This window comes from Pelophylax lessonae (genome assembly GCF_965119305.1).
Source record: "Pelophylax lessonae genome assembly, chromosome: 1".
NCBI lineage: Eukaryota > Metazoa > Chordata > Amphibia > Anura > Ranidae > Pelophylax > Pelophylax lessonae.
In genome coordinates, this window is record NC_138768.1 from 76748304 (window position 1) to 76769337 (window position 21034).

The following is a 21034-nucleotide window of genomic DNA, read 5'->3' on the forward strand; positions in this document are numbered from 1 at the left end:
TCATTAATTCACAGCTTCCTTTGATCAAATGAACTACAAGTACCATCATCCACCTCAGCGGATGGCTTTTAGTTCTGAATAAACTGTGAGGGCACTGATGAGCACTCTGGTAGTTCAGTTACAAGCCCTGTAGCTTTTTGGTTTCAAATTAATTTTATTACATTTTTTAAAAGAATAACAAAGAGCATCCAATCTGCCCAAGTTGGAGCTTGGAGTGGTAAAATAACTCTGAATAGGAAAGGAAACCGAAGCAATGGTTATATGCAAAGAAAACCTAAAGCACAAAAATAGTCAGGCGCTCAAAGATCACAGGACCTGCGCCCCTTCAGTATTATAAAACAGTTGGCGTGTGGGGATCAAAAAGTAGCTGTGTGAGATTAAGCACCAGGATGGATGCTGAACCATATAGCCAAACCGAAAGTAATCACATTTAAGCGCTAGATGAGCCCAAAAGGGTGATGATGGTGACCGCACACAAAGTCAAGGATGGTGAAAGCACTATGCACTATGGTCAACTCTGTAGAGATGGAGATGGAAAAAGTGTCCAGGAGGAAGAACGTGGAGAGGGAGACCCAGGTCACAAGGTGTCCATGGTGAACGGCAAGGAGAAGTGTGGTGTGATAGCGGCGTCTCCGTGTTAGGGCCTGAGCTCCGCGGTGAGTTCGCACCAGGACGAGAGCCGAACATGACGTCAGCCTCTCAGAGGGAAGCAGACCAGGATGAGACTTGAGCCGCTGGTAGTGAAGGCTAAAACCACTGGTGGAGCGCAGATCGCAGATGTGGAGGGAGAGAAGAGCAGGGGAAGCTTGCTGTTACAATCTGTTGTCCTGACAACGTGTTTTGGGTGGGGCCCTTCTTCAGGTCATATGATCTGGACAACAGATGGGTTTTAAATAGGGACTGGCGCTGGAAAAATTCCCGTTGTCTTAAAGGGGCCACAGCTCTTTAATGTAAATCAATATATAAAGAGATATAAAAGGATATATAAAAATTGATATGTATATATGTGAAGCTGCAAAGAATTAAAAAATCTACGTGCAAAAATACATCTGCACAGTCCTGATTTGTTTAGTTAATGCTAATATATAGAAATCATCTATAATGGTATGCTAAAATGCTATTTCACCCTATGAGTAATACATACAATAATTACTAACAAATGACACAAGCTCTTCAGAAAAAAATATATTAAATATATATATAACCATAATAATAATAATAATAATAATTTGGGCTGGGGGGGCCAGAGGTTATAGAATGCTGTGCACCTCCAGCTCCTCATTAAGCCCATTCGGAGTTAAAGGTGCCAGCTTATAAATCCAAAAGGATTCCTGTTTGCACAATTGGGAGAACCTCTCATTAGTTGTACGTGAGCCCAGAGGTATGGACTATATGGTTACTACCCTAAGACTGTGTATCTTTAGCATGATGGATTAAAAAATGGTGGGGAACGCTATGTTTTGGGCAACCCTTTTCTATGAGGCGCCAATGCTCTCCCACGCGTTTTCTCAAAAACTGTGCATGGTTCGCCCTACATACAAAAGGTTGCGAACTCACTGCGGAGCTCAGGCCCTGACATGGAGACGCCGCTATCACACCACACTTTTCCTTGCCCATTCACCATGGCCACCTTGTGACCTTGGTTTCCCTCTTCGTGTTGTTCCCCCTGGACACTTTTTCTATCTCCATCTCTACGGCTTTGACCATAGTGAGGCCGCCTGCACCGCTGTACAGACCTGGTTGGTAACATGCTCCCCACAGCGATCTAACTTTGAGTTGCCTTACTCCTTTGAGTTTCATACGGCAGCCTGGAGGTTTCTGTTTTTAAGCTTGTTATTGTCCATATACTGTACTGTCTTTTGCTAACCTTTTTAAATAAATAATTTCTACACATCGCACACAAAGTCAAGGATGGTGCAACACCTTTTGTTGGTCACCATCATCACCCTTTTGGGCTCATCTAGAGCTTAAATATGATTACTTTTTTTTCGGCAAAAATACCTAGACAGCTGAGACGGGGTCCAGGAAAATCCACAAACATGTCAATGTCAAACCTGGACAAACCAAATCCCTGAGAATGATGCAATATATTTTCGCACAGAGGGAATGCAGGGAAGCCGTAGAGAAAGGGAGAAGGGGTTGTGAGCCTCTGAAGGAAGAGGAAGAAAAGGAGGACAGAGCGCAAGGGAAAGAAAAGGAGGAAAAAGAAGGAAGCCAACAGAAAAAGGAGAGGATGGGCAAAGAGGATATATGAAGAGAAAGGAGGGGGAAGGTGTATGGCGCTGCCAAAAACTGCTGATGTTTCTATATGTCCAAAATTTAGGCGTTATAGATACATACAAAATAAATCACCACTATGAATAAAGTGTCCAGTGCATCCTATGTGTCTTCCTATTGAATGTGCAATACTAAAAGATAATACAAATAAATAATAAATATTTGTGCTGAAAAGTGGATATAGAATAAGTGAAAATTGGTATGATGAGAAAATTAGATGAAATGTATGAATTAAAAAATAGATAAAGGGGTGGATTTGTACAGAATAAAAATAAATATATAAAAAATATAAAAATGGATCCACTTAAAGTATGACTTAAATAAGGTGCACAATAGGTAGATAAATATTATAGCAGCAATGATACAAGAATAAATAAGTCCGTTACACCTAAGAAAGAACAAATAGTCCCACAATGCAAGAAAATTCCTAAAAAACTTGGCACAAAAAAAGGTGACTTGAGTGCAGGTGTTCTGATGAAATATTAAAGGTGCTCAGGTATATGGTGACCGTTCAGTGCTCCCCGCACCCCTTGGACCGCACTCACCAGAACTATGTACCCCTGCAGGGGTATCAGGCCTTGTCTATAATCCTGGATCTTCTCCACTGACCATCAAAGTGGTTGGGTGGTCCGATTATCTACCCGAATCTTGTGAACCAGGTTCCTTGATGTTAGGGTCCGAAGGTGTATCGATATATGGGGGAAGAAGGCTCACATAGAGTAGTACTGCTAAGTTTTAAAATACTTTATTGTATATAAAAGTTAGGTACTCACAAAGGGAATAGAGGGTAATGGCATAGAAAGCAATAATAGCGCACTTCCGGGACGCCGTGCGTTCCACAGGGCGGGTGTGCGTTCCACTTAGGCGGATGTGACGCGATGACATCCGCGTCACATCCGCCTAAGTGGAACGCACACCCGCCCTGTGGAACGCACGGCGTCCCGGAAGTGCGCTATTATTGCTTTCTATGCCATTACCCTCTATTCCCTTTGTGAGTACCTAATTTTTATATACAATAAAGTATTTTAAAACTTAGCAGTACTACTCTATGTGAGCCTTCTTCCCCCATATATCGATACACCTTCGGACCCTAACATCAAGGAACCTGGTTCACAAGATTCGGGTAGATAATCGGACCACCCAACCACTTTGATGGTCAGTGGAGAAGATCCAGGATTATAGACAAGGCCTGATACCCCTGCAGGGGTACATAGTTCTGGTGAGTGCGGTCCAAGGGGTGCGGGGAGCACTGAACGGTCACCATATACCTGAGCACCTTTAATATTTCATCAGAACACCTGCACTCAAGTCACCTTTTTTTGTGCCAAGTTTTTTAGGAATTTTCTTGCATTGTGGGACTATTTGTTCTTTCTTAGGTGTAACGGACTTATTTATTCTTGTATCATTGCTGCTATAATATTTATCTACCTATTGTGCACCTTATTTAAGTCATACTTTAAGTGGATCCATTTTTATATTTTTTATATATTTATTTTTATTCTGTACAAATCCACCCCTTTATCTATTTTTTAATTCATACATTTCATCTAATTTTCTCATCATACCAATTTTCACTTATTCTATATCCACTTTTCAGCACAAATATTTATTATTTATTTGTATTATCTTTTAGTATTGCACATTCAATAGGAAGACACATAGGATGCACTGGACACTTTATTCATAGTGGTGATTTATTTTGTATGTATCTATAACGCCTAAATTTTGGACATATAGAAACATCAGCAGTTTTTGGCAGCGCCATACACCTTCCCCCTCCTTTCTCTTCATTCTCACTATATTCTTAGTAATATAGTATAAAGGTGGGCTGCAGCCAATACTAAATACCAGGAATCTAGAATTATCCTAAGCGCGGATTTGTTTACATTTCAAAGAGGATATATGGATTCGGAATGTCAGGCGGGTCAGTCACAGGCGTCCAATATTAACTGGAGGTGAGGGGAAGGCAGCCCTGTAGCTTTTAAACAGAGAACCTGTATGGAGGAACAGGCAGAAAGCTGCAGGCGTGTCTGCAAAAGCTTGACATTGCACCCTGATCCACTGATAATGGGTGCAATGCTTTCCAGGCTTCTGCTAGAAAAAATAGTAAATGCACATTTTTTTTCCTGTAAAAATATATGCTTTTAATATTTTTTCTTGAAGGGTGAACTAATCCTTTAAGAGGCTTGTACATAGTACTTGGATTTGGGACCTGTTTAGATTGTTACATAGGAGCCTTTAGAGGTATTTTAGGCACATCTGAAACTTCTTACTTCTGAAGATACAATTGAGATAACTTGACCCTAGAAATATATAAAGATGTAGTGCAGAAAAAGAAGATAGTGTCTTCCCAGTGACTGGTAATGCATAATTCTGTAAGCCCTTCAACCGCTGACTAAAATGGTTTATCTTTACTCTATCTATAAACCACTCTAAGTTTTGCAGACTTTCGCTTGAATTCTTTCTTGGACTTCCCACAAACAGTGGTTCGAAACCACTCACCCCTTGACCATTAGTGGTCTGCAAACCCTCTGCCACTAGTATTAATCATGCAGCCAAGCATACATTAAAATTACATATTTTTTGGTTATTGTTTTTAACTTTTGAAGCTGGTATTCTTTTTGAATGTTTCTACTTTTGAGGCCCCAGGCATATTACATTTTTTTTTTTAAGCGCCTAGAAGCTCTTATTAGCATTTTTTTTCTGCTCCTAAAAGCTAAATAGTCTTATCCTATTTGTCCATGTACACTACTTTAACCCTCCTCTTATGTTAGAATTCCGTTACTATCCATGATGTTAGGGTCAGTTTTGACCCGTGTTTTAAATCAGCCATAAAATACCCTCTGAATAATTATTTATCATCAAATTTGTTTCTTACCTCTTGGTTACCTTGTTAGGCTTCTTTATCCTTGAAAAGATTGGTTTTAATATTTTTGGTGTGACCCCTAGACCTTTCTTTTGATAGCATACCTCTCATTGTCAAATTTAAAAAATGGTAAAATAAAGTCAGCAACTCTGAAATGAATTTGTCCTATGTTTCTTCACTTTATTTAGAGAAGCAGACAAGCAGGAAAAGAGATAGGCCCCTCCCTAACTACAGCTTACAGGGTTGAGAGGGGATTGGCTGTCAGTGTTACTAAGCAGAGAGAGTGTTTATGATTTCAGTTTTGGAACTTATTAGTGTCCTAAAATCCTATATTATAACTGGGTCAGAATTGACACTAACACCATGAACGTCTTAATTTTCACCACAGTATTTTATAATTTAGTGAAAAGGATTATTTTTCTATTACATTGTTTAAATAGAGGTTCCTGACAAAGTAAAAAAATCTTGATGCAATAAACAAATTTATGTGATACTTATAGACATTCAAAACCTGAAAACGGGTCAGTTTTGACCCTAACACAAGAGGAGGGTTAAGTTATTAGCGCTTTTTTGAGCTTCAGCGTCCAGGGGCAGAAAAAAATGTGTTTTTGTAGAGTTTTTTGGAGCATTTTTCTAGCAGAAATGCTACTAAACGCTATTAATATCGTTCTTTGAGCTTTTTTATTTTTCATTAAAGGAACTGCAAAAATGGTAAAAAAAAATAAAAACCCTAACGCTACTACAAAAAGAAATTACCACTCTCTATCCAGCATTTTTTCCAGTGTTTTTTAAACTTAAAAAAAATGCTAGTGTGGATTGAGCCTAAAGCTAACCTCAACACACATACACACACAGTGGAAGTAACACTAAACTCTGGTTTAAAAAAATTGAATTCTATTCAAGTATGTATTCTTAACTCAAAAAAATCCTTTTTTATGCTTCTGTGATCTGACTTTCTGTTAGAGGGTGGCTACATTCACTCTCCATGGACCACTGTATGTAGGAACGTAGCCACCCTCTCTTGCTCACTCCCAAGATGGATTATGAACTAAGGACAATGGGATTTGAGGTGTGTAGTGTGCATAGAGCAGTGCACATCACCGCAAATAATGCACACTGCTCATTCCAAACAAACAGAAGTAAGAGGGAAAAGGAGACATTTAAGAGCTCACTGCAGAGTCATGAGCGCAGTATGATGGAATATGCTTAAAGAGGAGTTACGCCTGGGAAAAAAAAAAAAAAAGTCAGTAGCTACAAATACTGTAGCTGCTGACTTTTAATAAAAGGATGCTTACCTGTCCAGGGAGCCTGCGATGTCGGCACCCAGTCGATTTTCGGTTCGGCTGGCAGGTGCTGCCGCCGCCATTCGTCATAAGGCGGTTCCCTACTTACTGCGCATGCTGTGCTTGCTAATTGGCCTGGTGGCGGGGGAAGGAGGAGGGGAGCCGAACTTCCAAGGGACGGCGCCTTCTCCTGTAAGTGGGGAAGGGAACATGTCTAAAACATTTACCTGTTCCCCCTCCCCCGGAAAGGTGCCAAATGTGTCACCAGAGTGGGGGGAGCAGATCAGCGGAAGTTCCACTTTTAGGTGGAACTCCGCTTTAAGACAGGAGTCATCAACTCTATTTCCTTTGCAGCAAAACGGGAGACTTGTATGGCTTTTCTTTGGTGTCCAATGGGAACATTCACATGGCATTGAGAAAAATCAATGGTTCACCGGCAAATCATGCATGTAAGATGAATCAAAGAAACTCTCATAGTGTGAAACAGTATAAAATTTATTACAGATAACAGATACCAACTACTTACATAGAGGGAGTTAAAAACACGCATATATGCAATGTATATCTGTCCCATGGTTCAAGCCAACAGCCTCGTGGGGGTGGCGGGCGTGGTAAGGTCGTGAGCATGGACTCCGCCCAATGTGTTTCGTGAAAGATCATGCAAGATTATGCAAAAAAGTGTTCAAAAATTAGTATTCAAATATGTTACTCATACATTTAAATAGGTATTTAAAGTGCTGGAAACATGAATAAATTTCATTAATTTTAGGCACTGTGCAATTATACGTGCAATATGCAATACAATCCAAAGTGCTCAAAATACATATATGTGAGTTCTAAATTAATCTTCTAATATATCAACGAGGATAAAATGATGTATTCAAACTAATATAAGTGCAATAAATGTTGTGACTTCATAGGAAATGTGTGAATAAAAACTCCATAATTCTTCAGACCTATCGGGGGTTATAATCTCCTCCTTCCCCAATAAAGTGATCCGTGCTTCAAAAAAATGTGGTAATAGTGGGTAATCTGTGCTCTTCCACCTTGGTAAGTATTGGCCACTTACCAGAGCTATTCAGGCCCCCAGGACCTTCAGAGCTGTAATAGTGCCTCCTAGGCTATGGGGTATTTAGGTCTGGATCGGTTTGGTGGATATAGTAAGCCCCGTCAGATAAGTTTCACCCAGGTATACTTGGAGCTCAGGGATATCAAGCAGATAAAGGTTTCATTGCGCAGATATATTTATTTAAACATATGTGCAAAGTACAGATAAAGTGCATAAACTCACATTTAATAGTGCTTCCAGTAGCACTAACTATAGATAGCCTGTATACAGCAGTCAGGAAATGCCGCTCACGTAGCGTGCGTTCCACCCTGCCCGGAAGTGACGTGATCGGAAGTGATGCCGCTGGAATTAACCTCAATGCATTTCCTTGGATATGGCATCTTCAGGAAGTATATTTGTATGCTGAAGCATTAACAGTATGGTTTAGTAGAAACACCTGATCTTCATTTTCTGGAAGGCTGCCTGCATACTTTTGGTTATATAACAGTTATGATGGTCAGGTGTTAACAAACTTTTGGCCCTATAGCCCAATATAACAATAGGAAGGGCATTGCAAACATTAAATGTGTGTACTATATTATGTTTGCAGTGCCTTTCTTATTGTTATATTGTGTTACATATTTTGGTTATATTGAACTGAAGGCTGCAGTGATATTGCACATTTGTTTTATCACGGATACGTGATAGTTTAAATTTTCGGGGTTGTATTTAATATGAGCAAACAGAGATCACACAACTATTAATAACATTGAATTAAGTTATGACAGATACAGATAACGAATAATAGAAACTATAACCAGAATACCTAACTAAAGATGCTTTTTCTGCCATGGGTCCTTCCATGATGGCATGGCCAATGACCAGATCAGACGCATGCCTAATGGTAGCTCTGAGGTGAGACAATAATACAAGTTCAACCTATAGTATATACAGGACTCGAATGTAAAGAAATCGTTGGTATAAAGTCAGCTAAGGTAACCAGGATAACTAGGACATTGGAGGCTTTCTTTCTTAGGTATTGTAAGACAACCATACAACCATATAACATATTAAATAAGGAAATATGAAATATGCATTTTCCCCATTAACATTCTCTTCATATTTTTGGGTTATTGCATATCTATAGGGCTGTGTTGGGTGACTATATTTAAACTTTTAGCAATTGAATATGTAATGGTTCAAGATACCTTTCATGTGCTGAGATTTTCTGAAAAGATGAGATAACCATGTGTATTCTGTTTATGTACTTCTTATGGCTTACTACTTATACAGCTGTCCCCCAGGGCCGAGTTGGGCAGATTGATGGAGAAATATCTGAAGAAGGGAAAAGCTGTGCCAGATGAGTTACTTGTTGACATCCTTGTCACAGCCATCAAGTAAGGAAAGATCTTTTGTTACATGCTCTGTTCTCTATTGTATGTTCCTTAAGTTGCTTATATATGAGTGGCAAGCAAGCAGTTGTGGGCCCCATATTGGTCTTTTATTCCCATACTGTTTCTAATTCAAAGGAAACCTGTTTTGAAATAAATATGAGGGTTTCTATTGCTGCCGACTTTTAGAATAATAACTGCCTAGATGTTTTTTGGATTCAATACTTTCCCAGTCACTGACCCAGGACAAGCATGCCTTTTTGGAGCTTCTTTTATTACATACTTGCACAATGGATCAGCATGACAGCCAGAGAACTGAGCTTATTTTACTACTTGCTTGCTCAATGGATCAGCATGACAGCCAGAGAACTAGTATTTTCAGAAGGAGATGTCAGCAGCAGGGGCGTAACTACAGGGGTTGCAATTGCAACCGGGCCCCATGCTCCAGGGGGGCCTGGACAGCTCCCCTGTACACCTGGGGTGGCGGGGCAGCATGTAGAGAAATCACTGTCCTCTTTTTTTTTTTCCTCCTGTAGCTGTAGGAGGAAAATGGAGGAGATTGGTTCCTCTTTATGCTGCCCCCCTCCACTCCTAGTCATAGGCAACTTTAATAGTCAGTGACATTGTAAAAAAAAAAAAAATAAAATGATAAAAAATTATACAATTAAAATACAAAAAATAAAAACTACTGACCCCGGTTGGTGAACTTCCTGGATCGCAAAGGTCACACTTGCGACTGGGCCCTGGCATTCCACCACTGTGGGGAAGCCCCAAGATGGCAGGAAGGAGGCCCACTGCAGAACTTGGGAGAGTAAAGGGCCCCAGGATCAGTGGGAAGAGTCCCAGACTTGAAAGGAAGGGCCCCGGCCATGGGTCCGGGGGGCCCTTCATGGTTTCTTGCACCGGGGCCCTGAAGGTTCTAGCCTCTGGTCACCACTGCTGGCCTCTGGTCACCACTGCTGGCCTCTGGACTTCTCCTCAGAAGGTTTGTTGACCCTTTTGGAAGTGAGGGTCATTAATACCTAAATATCCAGAAATTTTTAAATAGGAGAAATTTTGCTGCATCCATAAATGTTAGTTAGAAAAGATCTAAAGGCAAAACTTTTTTTCTGCTTTGAACAGATCGGAGAGGTCTTAGAACACCTGTCAGGTTTTTATTTCCGTCTGGGCTCCTGTTTGGGGGATTCACCTTCTATATTTGTCCTATTTACCATTATGATTGAAAGTAAAAATAAAAGAAAGGGGGCGTGGTCTGGCCGCGCGAGGTAATGGACGCTAGATAGGAGAGCTCCCGCTGCCACGAGCCGACTTAAACACACAACAGGGTCTGCTCGCGCTCCACACCCGCGGTAAGGATGTCAAGTACAGCCCGCTCCTCCTCTGCCACCCGCTCTCGATCCCCGAGGGAACCCGCCGCCAAGATAAGCCCCAGCATTCCGGAGATGTTCCGGACCCAGGCCGCCACAATGGCGCCGACGGGCGGCAGCTCCTCTCCCTCACTTAACTCTCCACCTTCCGCCCGTTCCTATGCAGCTGTCACCACCGGGGACCATGCATCCAGCTCCCCCGTGCCAGCATCACCCAGGCAGCTGAATATGGATGACCTCCGCTCGGTGGCTGCAGATATCAAGGACACCCTGGGAGCAGCCATCTTGGAATTGAGGGCAGACATACACTCCCTCACAGGCAGGGTGCATGAAATTGAGAGGGTTACGGCACGTCAGGACTCTGCCATCCATGAATTACACTACAGATCTGACACCCACACCATCCAGATGAGGGACATGCAGCGTCATTTGGAGGATCTGGACAACAGAGGGAGGCGCCATAACCTGCGCATTCGCGGGGTGCCTGAGTCAGTGGATGGTGACCTCCTGACCCCCACCATAGTCTCCCTGTTTAACTCGCTCCTAGACAGACCCCCACAGTCTCCCATCGAAATGGAACGTGCACATCGTGCCCTGCGCCCTAAGGGCAGGGAGGGGGACCCACCGAGGGATGTTATCTGTTGCCTGGTGGACTTCCGCCTTAAGGAGGACATCCTACGCAAGGCCAGGAATAGGCCTCACATAGATCTGGAAGGGGCCCCCATCCAACTATTTCAGGATCTTTCGGGTATTACGCTCCAGCGTCGCCGAGAACTGAGACCGCTACTTGACGCACTCAGGGCCAACGGAATTATTTACAGGTGGAAATTCCCGTTTTGTCTCTCTGCCTCCACGCAAGGCCGAACAGCACTTCTCAGGGTCCCTGAGGATCTACCCCACTTCTGTTCCACATTGGGCATTCCGTATATGAGCCTTCCCAACTGGTATGCGGAGTTCCGTCCAGGACCCTTGGTATCTGACGCACCCGGAGCGGAACCCATGGACGCCCAAGATGTCAGGTTCCGACGCCAACGCTCCCCATCTGTGATACGCCAGGCCCGTGTCTCTGCTGCTCCCCATCATGCCAACAGTCCTACCAAGCCGCCACAGGTTCGCCGGGCCAGACTAGATGTCTGAAGGCCTTCTACGTACCCTTAGGGGCTCCGGTAGTGAGCTTCCGGCCCACGGCACCTGCAATGTGCCCTGCACCATTCTCTGCACTGACTTACATGCTGTTTTTTCTTGTTCATCTGTTTTTTTTTGTTTTTTTTTTGTTTTTGCTTGAATAGCTCACTTCCTCGTTTGGATTTCCTGGATCCCACAGCCTTGATATCTGCGGATGTCCCGTCTGACTGTATTTATGCCTACCGTACGGACTCCATGCGTATCAGAATATTATCACTTCGCTGACCCACACCCTACTCCTTGGAATGGTAACGTACTTTTGATTCCCCCTAGGCCCATTCCTTTATTCCCACTCTCCATGTTGGCCTGCGATGTCCAGCCTCCCACCCCCAGGCCCGTTTCCTCCTGTAAAATGTCTGAGTCGTTTTTGCCTGATAGCTTTTGAGTTCTTTACCCTGAACTGCCCCCCTACTTGGCTGCACACGTTTTTATCTAGGACTGCGCTGTGTGTGCCAGGACTGCCAACGCCCTCGGCCTCCCACTTTTCTCCGAATCCTGCTGTGCTTGTGGGGTTTTTTTTTTTTTTTTTTTTTTTTTGGCTGGTGCGGGCAGGTCATATGCTCTCCCGTTGGCTTTAGGGTCTCCCCCTCTTGGAGGCCTTCCGATGGTACATGTCCGTAGTTTTGTATGTCCTGTACGATTTATGTGCTCCATTGGTTGTTTATGCATATGGGTCCACTCATCCTGTGGGTAGCTTAGTCTATTATTTTATTATTGTTTTATTATGTTTTTTGTTTTTGTGCTTGCTGGCAACGATACGCCATGCCTATGTAAGGCGCTGTGTCTCATCCCTAGCTTGGGAATGCAGAGCTTTACATCCGCTCCGGAGGCTACTCGCTGGCATGGGTCATTGGCCCCTGCCCCTTCCTCGAGGATGTTTGTAGAGGCCCTTACGTGCTCCCATTGACTAGACTCCCGGACTTACCCCCGCCCCTCCCCCGTTATTGGGGAGGCTACTCCCCGCCCACGCTTTCAACCTGTAGGGAGGCGGGAACTACATCTTACGACTCGAGGAAGGGAGGGGATGCCTTTATTCATATATGCTGTCTTGGCTGCTGCATGTGATCACACGGTGTTGCAATGTTGTCTAATTGAATATTACTGCTTAGAGTTTTCTTGTTCAACTATGTTATTCAACTACTACGTTCTCCTCACTTCTCCAGGTAATTAGACCGTTCACTCCCCCTCCCCCGCTACAGCGCTGTTGGTGCGGTCCTAGGTCTCTGCCCTGTAGTTCTTATTCCCTTGACCCCACTCCCCTTGTACCCTCAGTATACTCACGTAAAGCCCTTGCGCAGACTACCTCCATCTCTCATGTGGAGCTCCTTCCACACACGTTTCCGCCCCTTCCCACTTGTATACCCTGTCGCCTGACCCTATAGTGCTCTAATTGCCGACCAACGGACTCTGCACTCGCGGACGGCTTACTATCACCCCATGCTCCGATTTCTTACGGCTGTTATTGTACCCTGACAATGCCCATTGCCATGCGCTACCTCTCGGCTCGTGGCCGGGCCCCCCTATTTAGGTGACTACTTCGGTCCCCTCTTCTCGTTTGGTCTACCCCAACCCCCCACTTAGTGGCCCCATAGCCTTCCCCGTTCACGACACCCTTCTTCTGCATTTACCTGAGCCACTATACTTCTTTGTACTCCTTTTACCACTCCGTTTTGTCTCGGCAGGCCGGACTAGGTTGTGGTCTCTTTTCCTTGCCCTCCCCTCCTCCCCCCCCCACTTCTCCCTACCGTTCCTTCCTTGTCTGTTCCCTTCCCCTCCCCCCTTCTTCCTTTTCCTCCTCTCCCCCTCCTCCCTGTGTTGTGTCTAGTCCACTTTTCTATTCTTCCCTGGCCATATGCATCTCACGCTCAAATTGTACTCTCTCAACGTCCGTGGTCTTAATATTCCTGAAAAGCGCTCCCAGCTTGCCCTCGCCCTGCGCAAAACCAAGGCCGACATCGTATTTCTACAGGAAACCCACTATAGGTCTGACAGCATCCAAAAAGTCCCGTCTCCACACTACCCTGAGGCATATCATGCCACTTCGGCGGACTCCAAATCCAAAGGGGTGACTATACTTCTATCCAAGCACTGTCCATTCAAAGTCACAGAATCTCTGGCTGATGACCAGGGTCGGTTCATCTTCCTTAAGGGACAGCTGAACGGCCGCCCGTGTACTCTTGCCAACATCTACGCCCCCAACAAACACTTAGTCACCTTTTTTAGATCTACCTTCCAGCGCCTGTCGGATTTCTGTTCTGGTCAGCTCATTTTGGGGGGGGATTTCAATGTTGCCCTGTCCCCTCTTGTAGATACTTCGGCGGGTTCATCCTCCTTGCCATACGCCGCCTTGCGCGCGATTAAAACTCTCCTGACGTCCTTTCTCCTGCACGATTCGTGGCGTACCCTACACCCAACCACTAAAGACTTCACCTTCTACTCGTCCCCTCACGATCGTTACTCTCGTATTGACTACCTCTTTGTCTCCCAAGATCTCTTGCCGACCCTCCACTCTGCCTCCATTGACCCGATGTTTCTTTCGGACCATAATCCCATCAGTATCACTTTCTCTTTCCCCACTCGGTCACAAGCCTCGCGGGCATGGAGAATGGATAGTTCCATTCTCTCCGATACGACGTGTGTTTCTGCGCTTACAGAACGCCTTCAGCATTACTTCGTCGACAACCAATCTCCGGATATTACCCCCATCACGCTTTGGGCAGCTCATAAATGCGTGATCCGCGGGGAATTTATAGCGCTCGCCTCGAAACGCAGGAAAGCACACTCGGCTCAAATTGAATCTCTACTGCTGAAAATTGGTACTCTGGAACGCGCCCACAAACGCTCCCTAGCGTCAAGTACCCTAACAGAACTTACCCTGGCTCGTCAGGAGCTACTGGAGACTCTTGGGAGGTCTGTTCGCCGCAAATTCGCCCTATCCCGGGGTCTGTTTTATGAACATGCTAACAAGTCGGGACGGCTCTTGGCCAGGGCACTCCGGGAAAAGCGGGCTGCCAACACCATCCACTCCATAGTTGACCAGGCGGGTAAAACGCTGAACTCAACCCCTGACATAGCAGCCCAATTTGTTAGCTATTACTCCCATCTGTACAATTTGACGCGATCGGACTCTCAGGAGTCCCAGTGCTCCAGACTCCAGGCCATTAGACAATTTCTGGAACGATACTCTCCTTCCCCCCTACCGGACGCCACTCTCTCTGTGCTAGACGCGCCCATCACTTCGACGGAAATCTTGGCGGCTCTGAAGCAATCTAAACCGGGCAAAGCCCCGGGCCCGGATGGCCTTCCAGTGTGCTACTACAAGGCCTTCTCGGATCTGCTGCTGCCACACATGGTGAACGCTTTTAACGCCTTCCCGGACGCTGACTCCCTTCCTACGGACTTCTTGGAGGCACATATCGCGGTCATACCGAAACCAGGTAAAGATGCCTCCCTAGTCCCTAACTACCGGCCCATATCGCTCCTTAATGTGGACGTCAAAACATACGCCAAAGTGTTAGCTAATCGCCTCCTCCCCTCTATTCCTGATGTGATTTCCCTTAACCAAGTCGGTTTCGTCCCCGGCCGAGAGGCGAGGGATAACACTACCAAAGCCCTTCACCTCCACCATTGGCTATCCACGTCCAACTCTCCCGGTTTCTTCCTGTCCCTCGATGCGGAGAAGGCGTTCGACAGGGTGGCCTGGGATTACATGACTGAGACACTCAGGGCCCTTGGCCTAACGGACCGGTTCTTGCGGTTTGTCGCTGTTCTGTACTCCACCCCGTCGGCGCGGGTCCGGGTCAATGGCGCTCTCTCGGACGCCTTCTCCGTGTCAAACGGTACGAGACAGGGCTGCCCCTTATCCCCCCTGATCTTTATCCTCACCTTAGAACCCCTTCTCCGCCAAATCCACGACGACCCGAATATTAAGGGCGTCTCCATAAAGGATAAAACGTACAAACTAGCTGCTTACGCGGATGACATTCTCCTCTTCCTTACTGACCCCTTGACTTCCGTCCCTAATCTTCTTTCGGCCCTTACATCCTTTCAGGCTCTTTCTAATCTCAAAATCAACTACTCCAAATCCCGCGCCCTCAACATTTCCCTTCCTGCTTCGCTCTTGCGACTCTGCCAAACCAATTTCCCCTTTCATTGGGATCCCCACGCCATCACATATCTTGGGGTTCAGCTACCGAGCAAACTTTCGGACTTATACACCAGGAACCACTTGACAATTCTACAATCTGTTAAATCAGACCTACAATTATGGTCTAAGGGACCCTTCTCTTGGTTTGGCAGGGTCGCAATAGTGAAGATGAATATTCTTCCCCGTCTACTATACATTCTACATGCCCTCCCCATCCATGTTCCTCCGGCCTTCTTTAAATCCTACCAGCATATCTGTTCAGACTTTGTATGGCGGTCCCAAAGGTCGAGAATACGGTGGGACACGCTCACTCGCTCCAAAGCAGAAGGGGGGGTTGGCATGCCGCATCTGCTGAAATATCACTGGGCCTGTCACCTTACCCGGATAATTGATTGGCACGCTCATGCTGGCTCTAAGGACTGGGTATCCTTAGAGTCTGCGGTATCTACCATCCCCGCGCATCATCTCCCGTGGGTGACGCCGGCCAAGACTCCACGCTCAATTCTGGCTCACCCCGTTACGGGTGCAACCCTGCGCCTTTTCCATACGATACGCCGCAAATTGGATCTTTCTCCGAAACTTAGCCCACTACTGCCCCTGAGTGCGTCCCCGGAATTCACTCCTGATCTCCCTTTCGTCCCACCCACAGGGCCCACCGGAGACATGCCCTTTCAAGCGCGTCACTTTTTTGTCGACTCTCGCCCTCTTACACATCAAGCCCTTCGCCTCAAATACCCGTCTGTTGACATCCCGTTCTACAGTTTTTTACAGGTTAGACACTTCCTACACAGCGCACAATCGGTGGCGGATTGGAATCGCTCCCTTACCTCCTTCGAACGGCTCTGTGAGGCGCCGGGGCCACACCGTCATCTGATATCCATACTATACACCATGCTTTTTCCGGCTGCCCACGCACACACTGAGGCACTTAGGTCCAGATGGGGGAGAGACCTTGGCAAAGACTTCTCTGAGGACGACTGGACGAGAATCTATTGCCACATGCACAAGGGTTCTCTGAATGTTCTTGCCCAAGAAACTGGCTACAAACTCTATGCTAAGTGGTACAGAACTCCTGAATTATTGCACAAGTTCTCAGCAGCTAACTCTCCCACGTGTTGGAGATGTGGCCTACACCCGGGCTCTCTTTTGCATGTCTGGTGGGATTGCCCTGTCGTCCAGCCTTTCTGGAGAGAGGTACACTCTCTGATTCCCCGAATCACCACCTACACTCCCGACTTTACTCCGGCACAATACTTGCTCCATCACACGTCCATACCCTATTCCAGTTACAAAAAATCCCTCACACTACACCTCATCAATGCAGCTAGGATGTGCGTGCCCTGTCATTGGCGCTCTACTTCCCCCCCCACAGTTGCGGAATGGCTGAAGAGGGTTCAGAGGGTAGCAGAAATGGAAGACACTATTGCGCAGGCTAAGGATACCCACCACAAATTTTACACGACCTGGGCTTCCTGGACACACTTTACAACTCTTCCTGAATTCCAGAGACTGACCACTACATCCTAGATGCTAGCTAAATTCTACCGGACGTGGGATGCTTCGGCCACTGATTACACTTAGTTGATCGAGTCCCTCTCACGAATACCACGGGCCTCATGCCCCCCATCTGTTTATTTCTCTCCTTATTCTCCCTTTACCCTCTTTCTTCCTGTCTAACGTCCTCTCCTCATGTCTTTTCCTCGACCCTCCTACCCACTCCTTCCTCTCCCTCCCCCCCCCCACACCCGGATGCTCCTCTGCTCCCCCCAAGCCGCAGACCCGACTCCGCCCACGGGCCGGAACACTCACCTCCACTGGCCCCTTATGTGGGTTTCTTCGGAATTACCCACCCCGAGACGGCATGTACGCTTTTGATGGGTGCCCCCCATGCCCGGATACAGCATGTTCCCCCTTGGGGGTGTCCGGACATGTGGGGGCAACCACCACTGCCCTTGGAGGAGCCTTATCCGTCGCACGCCCAGTCATGGTGGAGGTCGCCATGGGTTTTTCTTCTGTTGTTGTTTTTGTTTATATGTTATCCCCATGGCCCGGCACCAAGAGTATGGGGACCAAGATTGTCCTCACTTTACTGACCGGTCTACATTGCCTGACTTGTGCTGATCTTGTACATTCCTGTACTTCACTGTATGATTATGACGAGGTCTGTTTACTCAACCTTATTCACGGTGCATACTGTTGCTGTTTAACTAGCTTTTCTTTTTGATGCACTATGTATTTCTTAAAAAGGATGTTCACTTGTTATGTCATACCATTTTACCTCAATAAAATGTTTTAAAAAAAAAAAAAAAAAAAAAAAAAAAAAAAAATAAAAGAAAATCCCAAATTCTGGGTTGTCCCCAGAAAATGAATAGAGAAGAAATCTTCCAAAGGGCACGCTAGTTCATTTCCTGTTTTGGCTATGGGAAAAGAAGTGAAGGTGAATCTTCCCAATGGGACAAAGATGGCAAAAAATAAACCTTTCAGGGGTTTTAACCCTCCCATAGTCTATCCAAAATGAAAAAAAAAAAGTTTTGTTTGTATTTTTTTTTTTATCTTAACCACTTAACCACTTAAGCCCCGGAAGATTTTACCCCCTTCCTGACCAGGGGGTATTTTGCGATTCGGCACTGCGTGACTTTAACGGACAATTGCGCGGTCGTGCGACGCTGTACCTAAACAAATTTGACGTCCTTTTTTTCCCACAAACAGAGCTTTCTTTTGGTGGTATTTGATCACCTGTGCGATTTTTTGATCACGCGCTATAAACAAAAAAAGAGCGTAAATTTTGCAAAAATAACAATATTTTTCACATTTTTTTATATGAAATTCCCCTAAAAAAAAAAGTAAAAATCAAAATTTTTTAAAATTTTCGGCCAATTTGTTTTATGCTACATATGTTTGGTAATAAAAATCGCAAAAAGCGTATTTTGATTGGTTTGCGCAAAAGTTATCGCGTTTACTAAGAAAGGGAAAGATTTTTGTCATTTTTGTTGTTTTTTTTTTTAACGCGTAATGGCGGCGATCTGCGATTTTTTTTGCGGTACTGCGACATTGGGGCGGACAGATCGGACCCTTGACTGACATTTGTGACACTTTTGGGGTTACCAGTGACATTTCTACAGTAATCAGTGCTATACATATGCACTGTTACTGTAAAAATACACTGGTTGTGAAGGGGTTAACTTTATTTGGAAGGGAGGGGCTGTGTGTATCCCTAGGGGCGTGCTTTCTACTGTGATTGGCTGTGGCTTGAGCTGTAAGGACACTGATCAACAGATCTACATACTAGATCCGTTTTATCAGTGTCTTTACAGCGAGGAGAATGACAGGCAGCTTGTTTACACAAGCTGCCTGACATTCTCCCTCTCCCCCGCCGATCGCCGAGTGACCGGCGGACATCGGGTCCGCTGGTCACACGCACGGGGGGGTCCGTGACCAGGCGGGAGCGGGAGCGTGCCTCCGGGGGCGCGCGCTCGCTCCCTAGACCCTCACAAGCTAGTGACGTAGCCCTACGTCACTTTGCCTGTGAGGGGCTGACTGCCGACGTAGATCGGCGTTAGGCAGTCGGCAAGTGGTTAAGCCCCAGCCCTATTTCGGACACTTTTTGTTTACAAGTTAAAACCAGTATTTTTTCCTAGAAAACTACTTAGTACCCCCAAACATTATATATATTTTTTTAGCAAAGACTCTGGAGAATAAAATGTCGGTCATTGCAAAATTTTTTGTCACGCGGTATTTGCGCAGCGGTCTTTAAAACGCCATTTTTTTGGAAAAAATTTGAAAAATCACATTTCACTGCATTTAAAAAATACTAAACAGTGAAGTTAGCCCATTTTTTTTGTATATTGTGAAAGATGATGTCACGCTGAGTAAATAGATACCCAACATGTTACGGTTTAAAATTGCGCCCCCCGTGGGATGGTGACAAACTAGGGTCAATAGAGATCTCAATCTGCGACGCTTTAAATTTATTTAACGGTTACCAGTTTAGAGGTAGAGTGTAGCTCTTTTTTTTTAATTGCCCACGCTCTGGCAATCGCGGCGATACCTCACATGTGGGGTTTGAACAGCGATTTCATTCGCGGCTCGACTTGCGTATATGTTTTGTTTTGTGCGCGAGCTAACGGTGATGGGGGCGGCTACATTTTTTTTTCCTATTTATTTTTTATTTTTTTTCAACTTTATTACAGGTTTTTTTTAAAAAAAAAAAAATCTGATCACTTTTATTGCTGTCACAAGCAATGTAAACATCCCTTGTGACAGCAATATGCGTGACAGGTACACTTTATGGAGGGATCGAGGGTCTAAAAGACCCTAGACCCCTCCACTACACTTCCCTGTATGCAAAACGCCGAAAACGGCATTTTTGCATACAGCCGTTTTTTAAAACTGCCGCCTTTTGCAGCACAGTAACCCGGAAGTGACGTCATGGACGCCGTCTCCGGGTTACGTCATCGGAGACCCGATCGATGCCGTTTCCGGCATTCATCGGGACTCCATCCAGCCGGCGGACATGCCGGCTGGGTGCTCGGGGCTCCCGGTGGGACGGGAGCCCCGAGCAAAGCCACGGAAGGCGGCGGGAGGGGGGGGACGTCCTCTCCCGCCCCCCCCGGGTAACGATCGAGCGGCTCCCGAGCCGCATCGGTCGTTACCGGCGGAAAGCCGACCGTCGGCTTCAAACCACGGTACCGGGATGATGTCTCTAGCTAGAGGCATCATCCCGGTATAAGCCCGCAAAGTTTACCGACGTAGCCCTACGTCGATATGCGGTAAATGGTTAATGCATTCTATGTGTTAAGATAAAAAACCTTCTGTGTGCAGCAGGTCCAGCGATGTTGCAGGGGTTTCGCAGCTGCCGGTGACTATCCTTATTTGCTGAGACAGCAGCGTTGCGCGATTGGTTCCTGCTGCTGTCAGTCAAAGTCAGTCAGCCATTCAGCAGAGAGAGGGGGCGGGACTGGGTCATGGCTCCTTGTCTAAATAGACACGCGGAACCGTGACTCGGCTCGGGTGCCCCCACAGCAAGCTTTTTGCTGTGGGGGCACTCAACAGGCGGGAGGGACCCGAGAAGAGGAGGATCTGGGCCACTCTGTGCAAAGCCAACTGCAGAGGGCAGGTAAGTATAACATGTTTGTTATTTTTTATTTTTTTTAAATGAGACTTTACAATCACTTTAAGGACAACCTTCAATTGGTACATTGTTTTAATAAATACCCTGCTTGGATTTTTAACTTCACTAAAACTATTGGAACTTCACCAAATATTTAAACTTCACTAAAAGCTGAGGATCGGCTTTAACCCATGGACAAAAGTGTATATATTTTTTTTAATTAAACAGCTTATAATCTTTAAAATAATGTATTTCTTTTTTTTTTTTAATGGTTTTCCTTTCAGCTGGAGCCTGCCGACTGCTTTTGCCAGAGTGCTTCTTACTGTGAGAGGCACATTGACAATTCGTTTGGCGGACTCC

The 21034-nt window shown here is 45.6% G+C and overlaps 1 protein-coding gene across 2 annotated transcripts in view; it reads left to right on the forward strand.

Moving 5' to 3' along the window:
• SPEF2 (sperm flagellar 2) overlaps window positions 1–21034 on the forward strand; it is a 237957-nt gene that overhangs the window by 113949 nt on the left and 102974 nt on the right. For both annotated transcript variants that reach the window (XM_082264268.1, XM_082264269.1), the window contains exon 15: window positions 8768–8871. In XM_082264268.1, the coding sequence (XP_082120394.1) occupies window positions 8768–8871 (104 nt within the window). The remainder of the gene's footprint in view (window positions 1–8767; window positions 8872–21034) is intronic.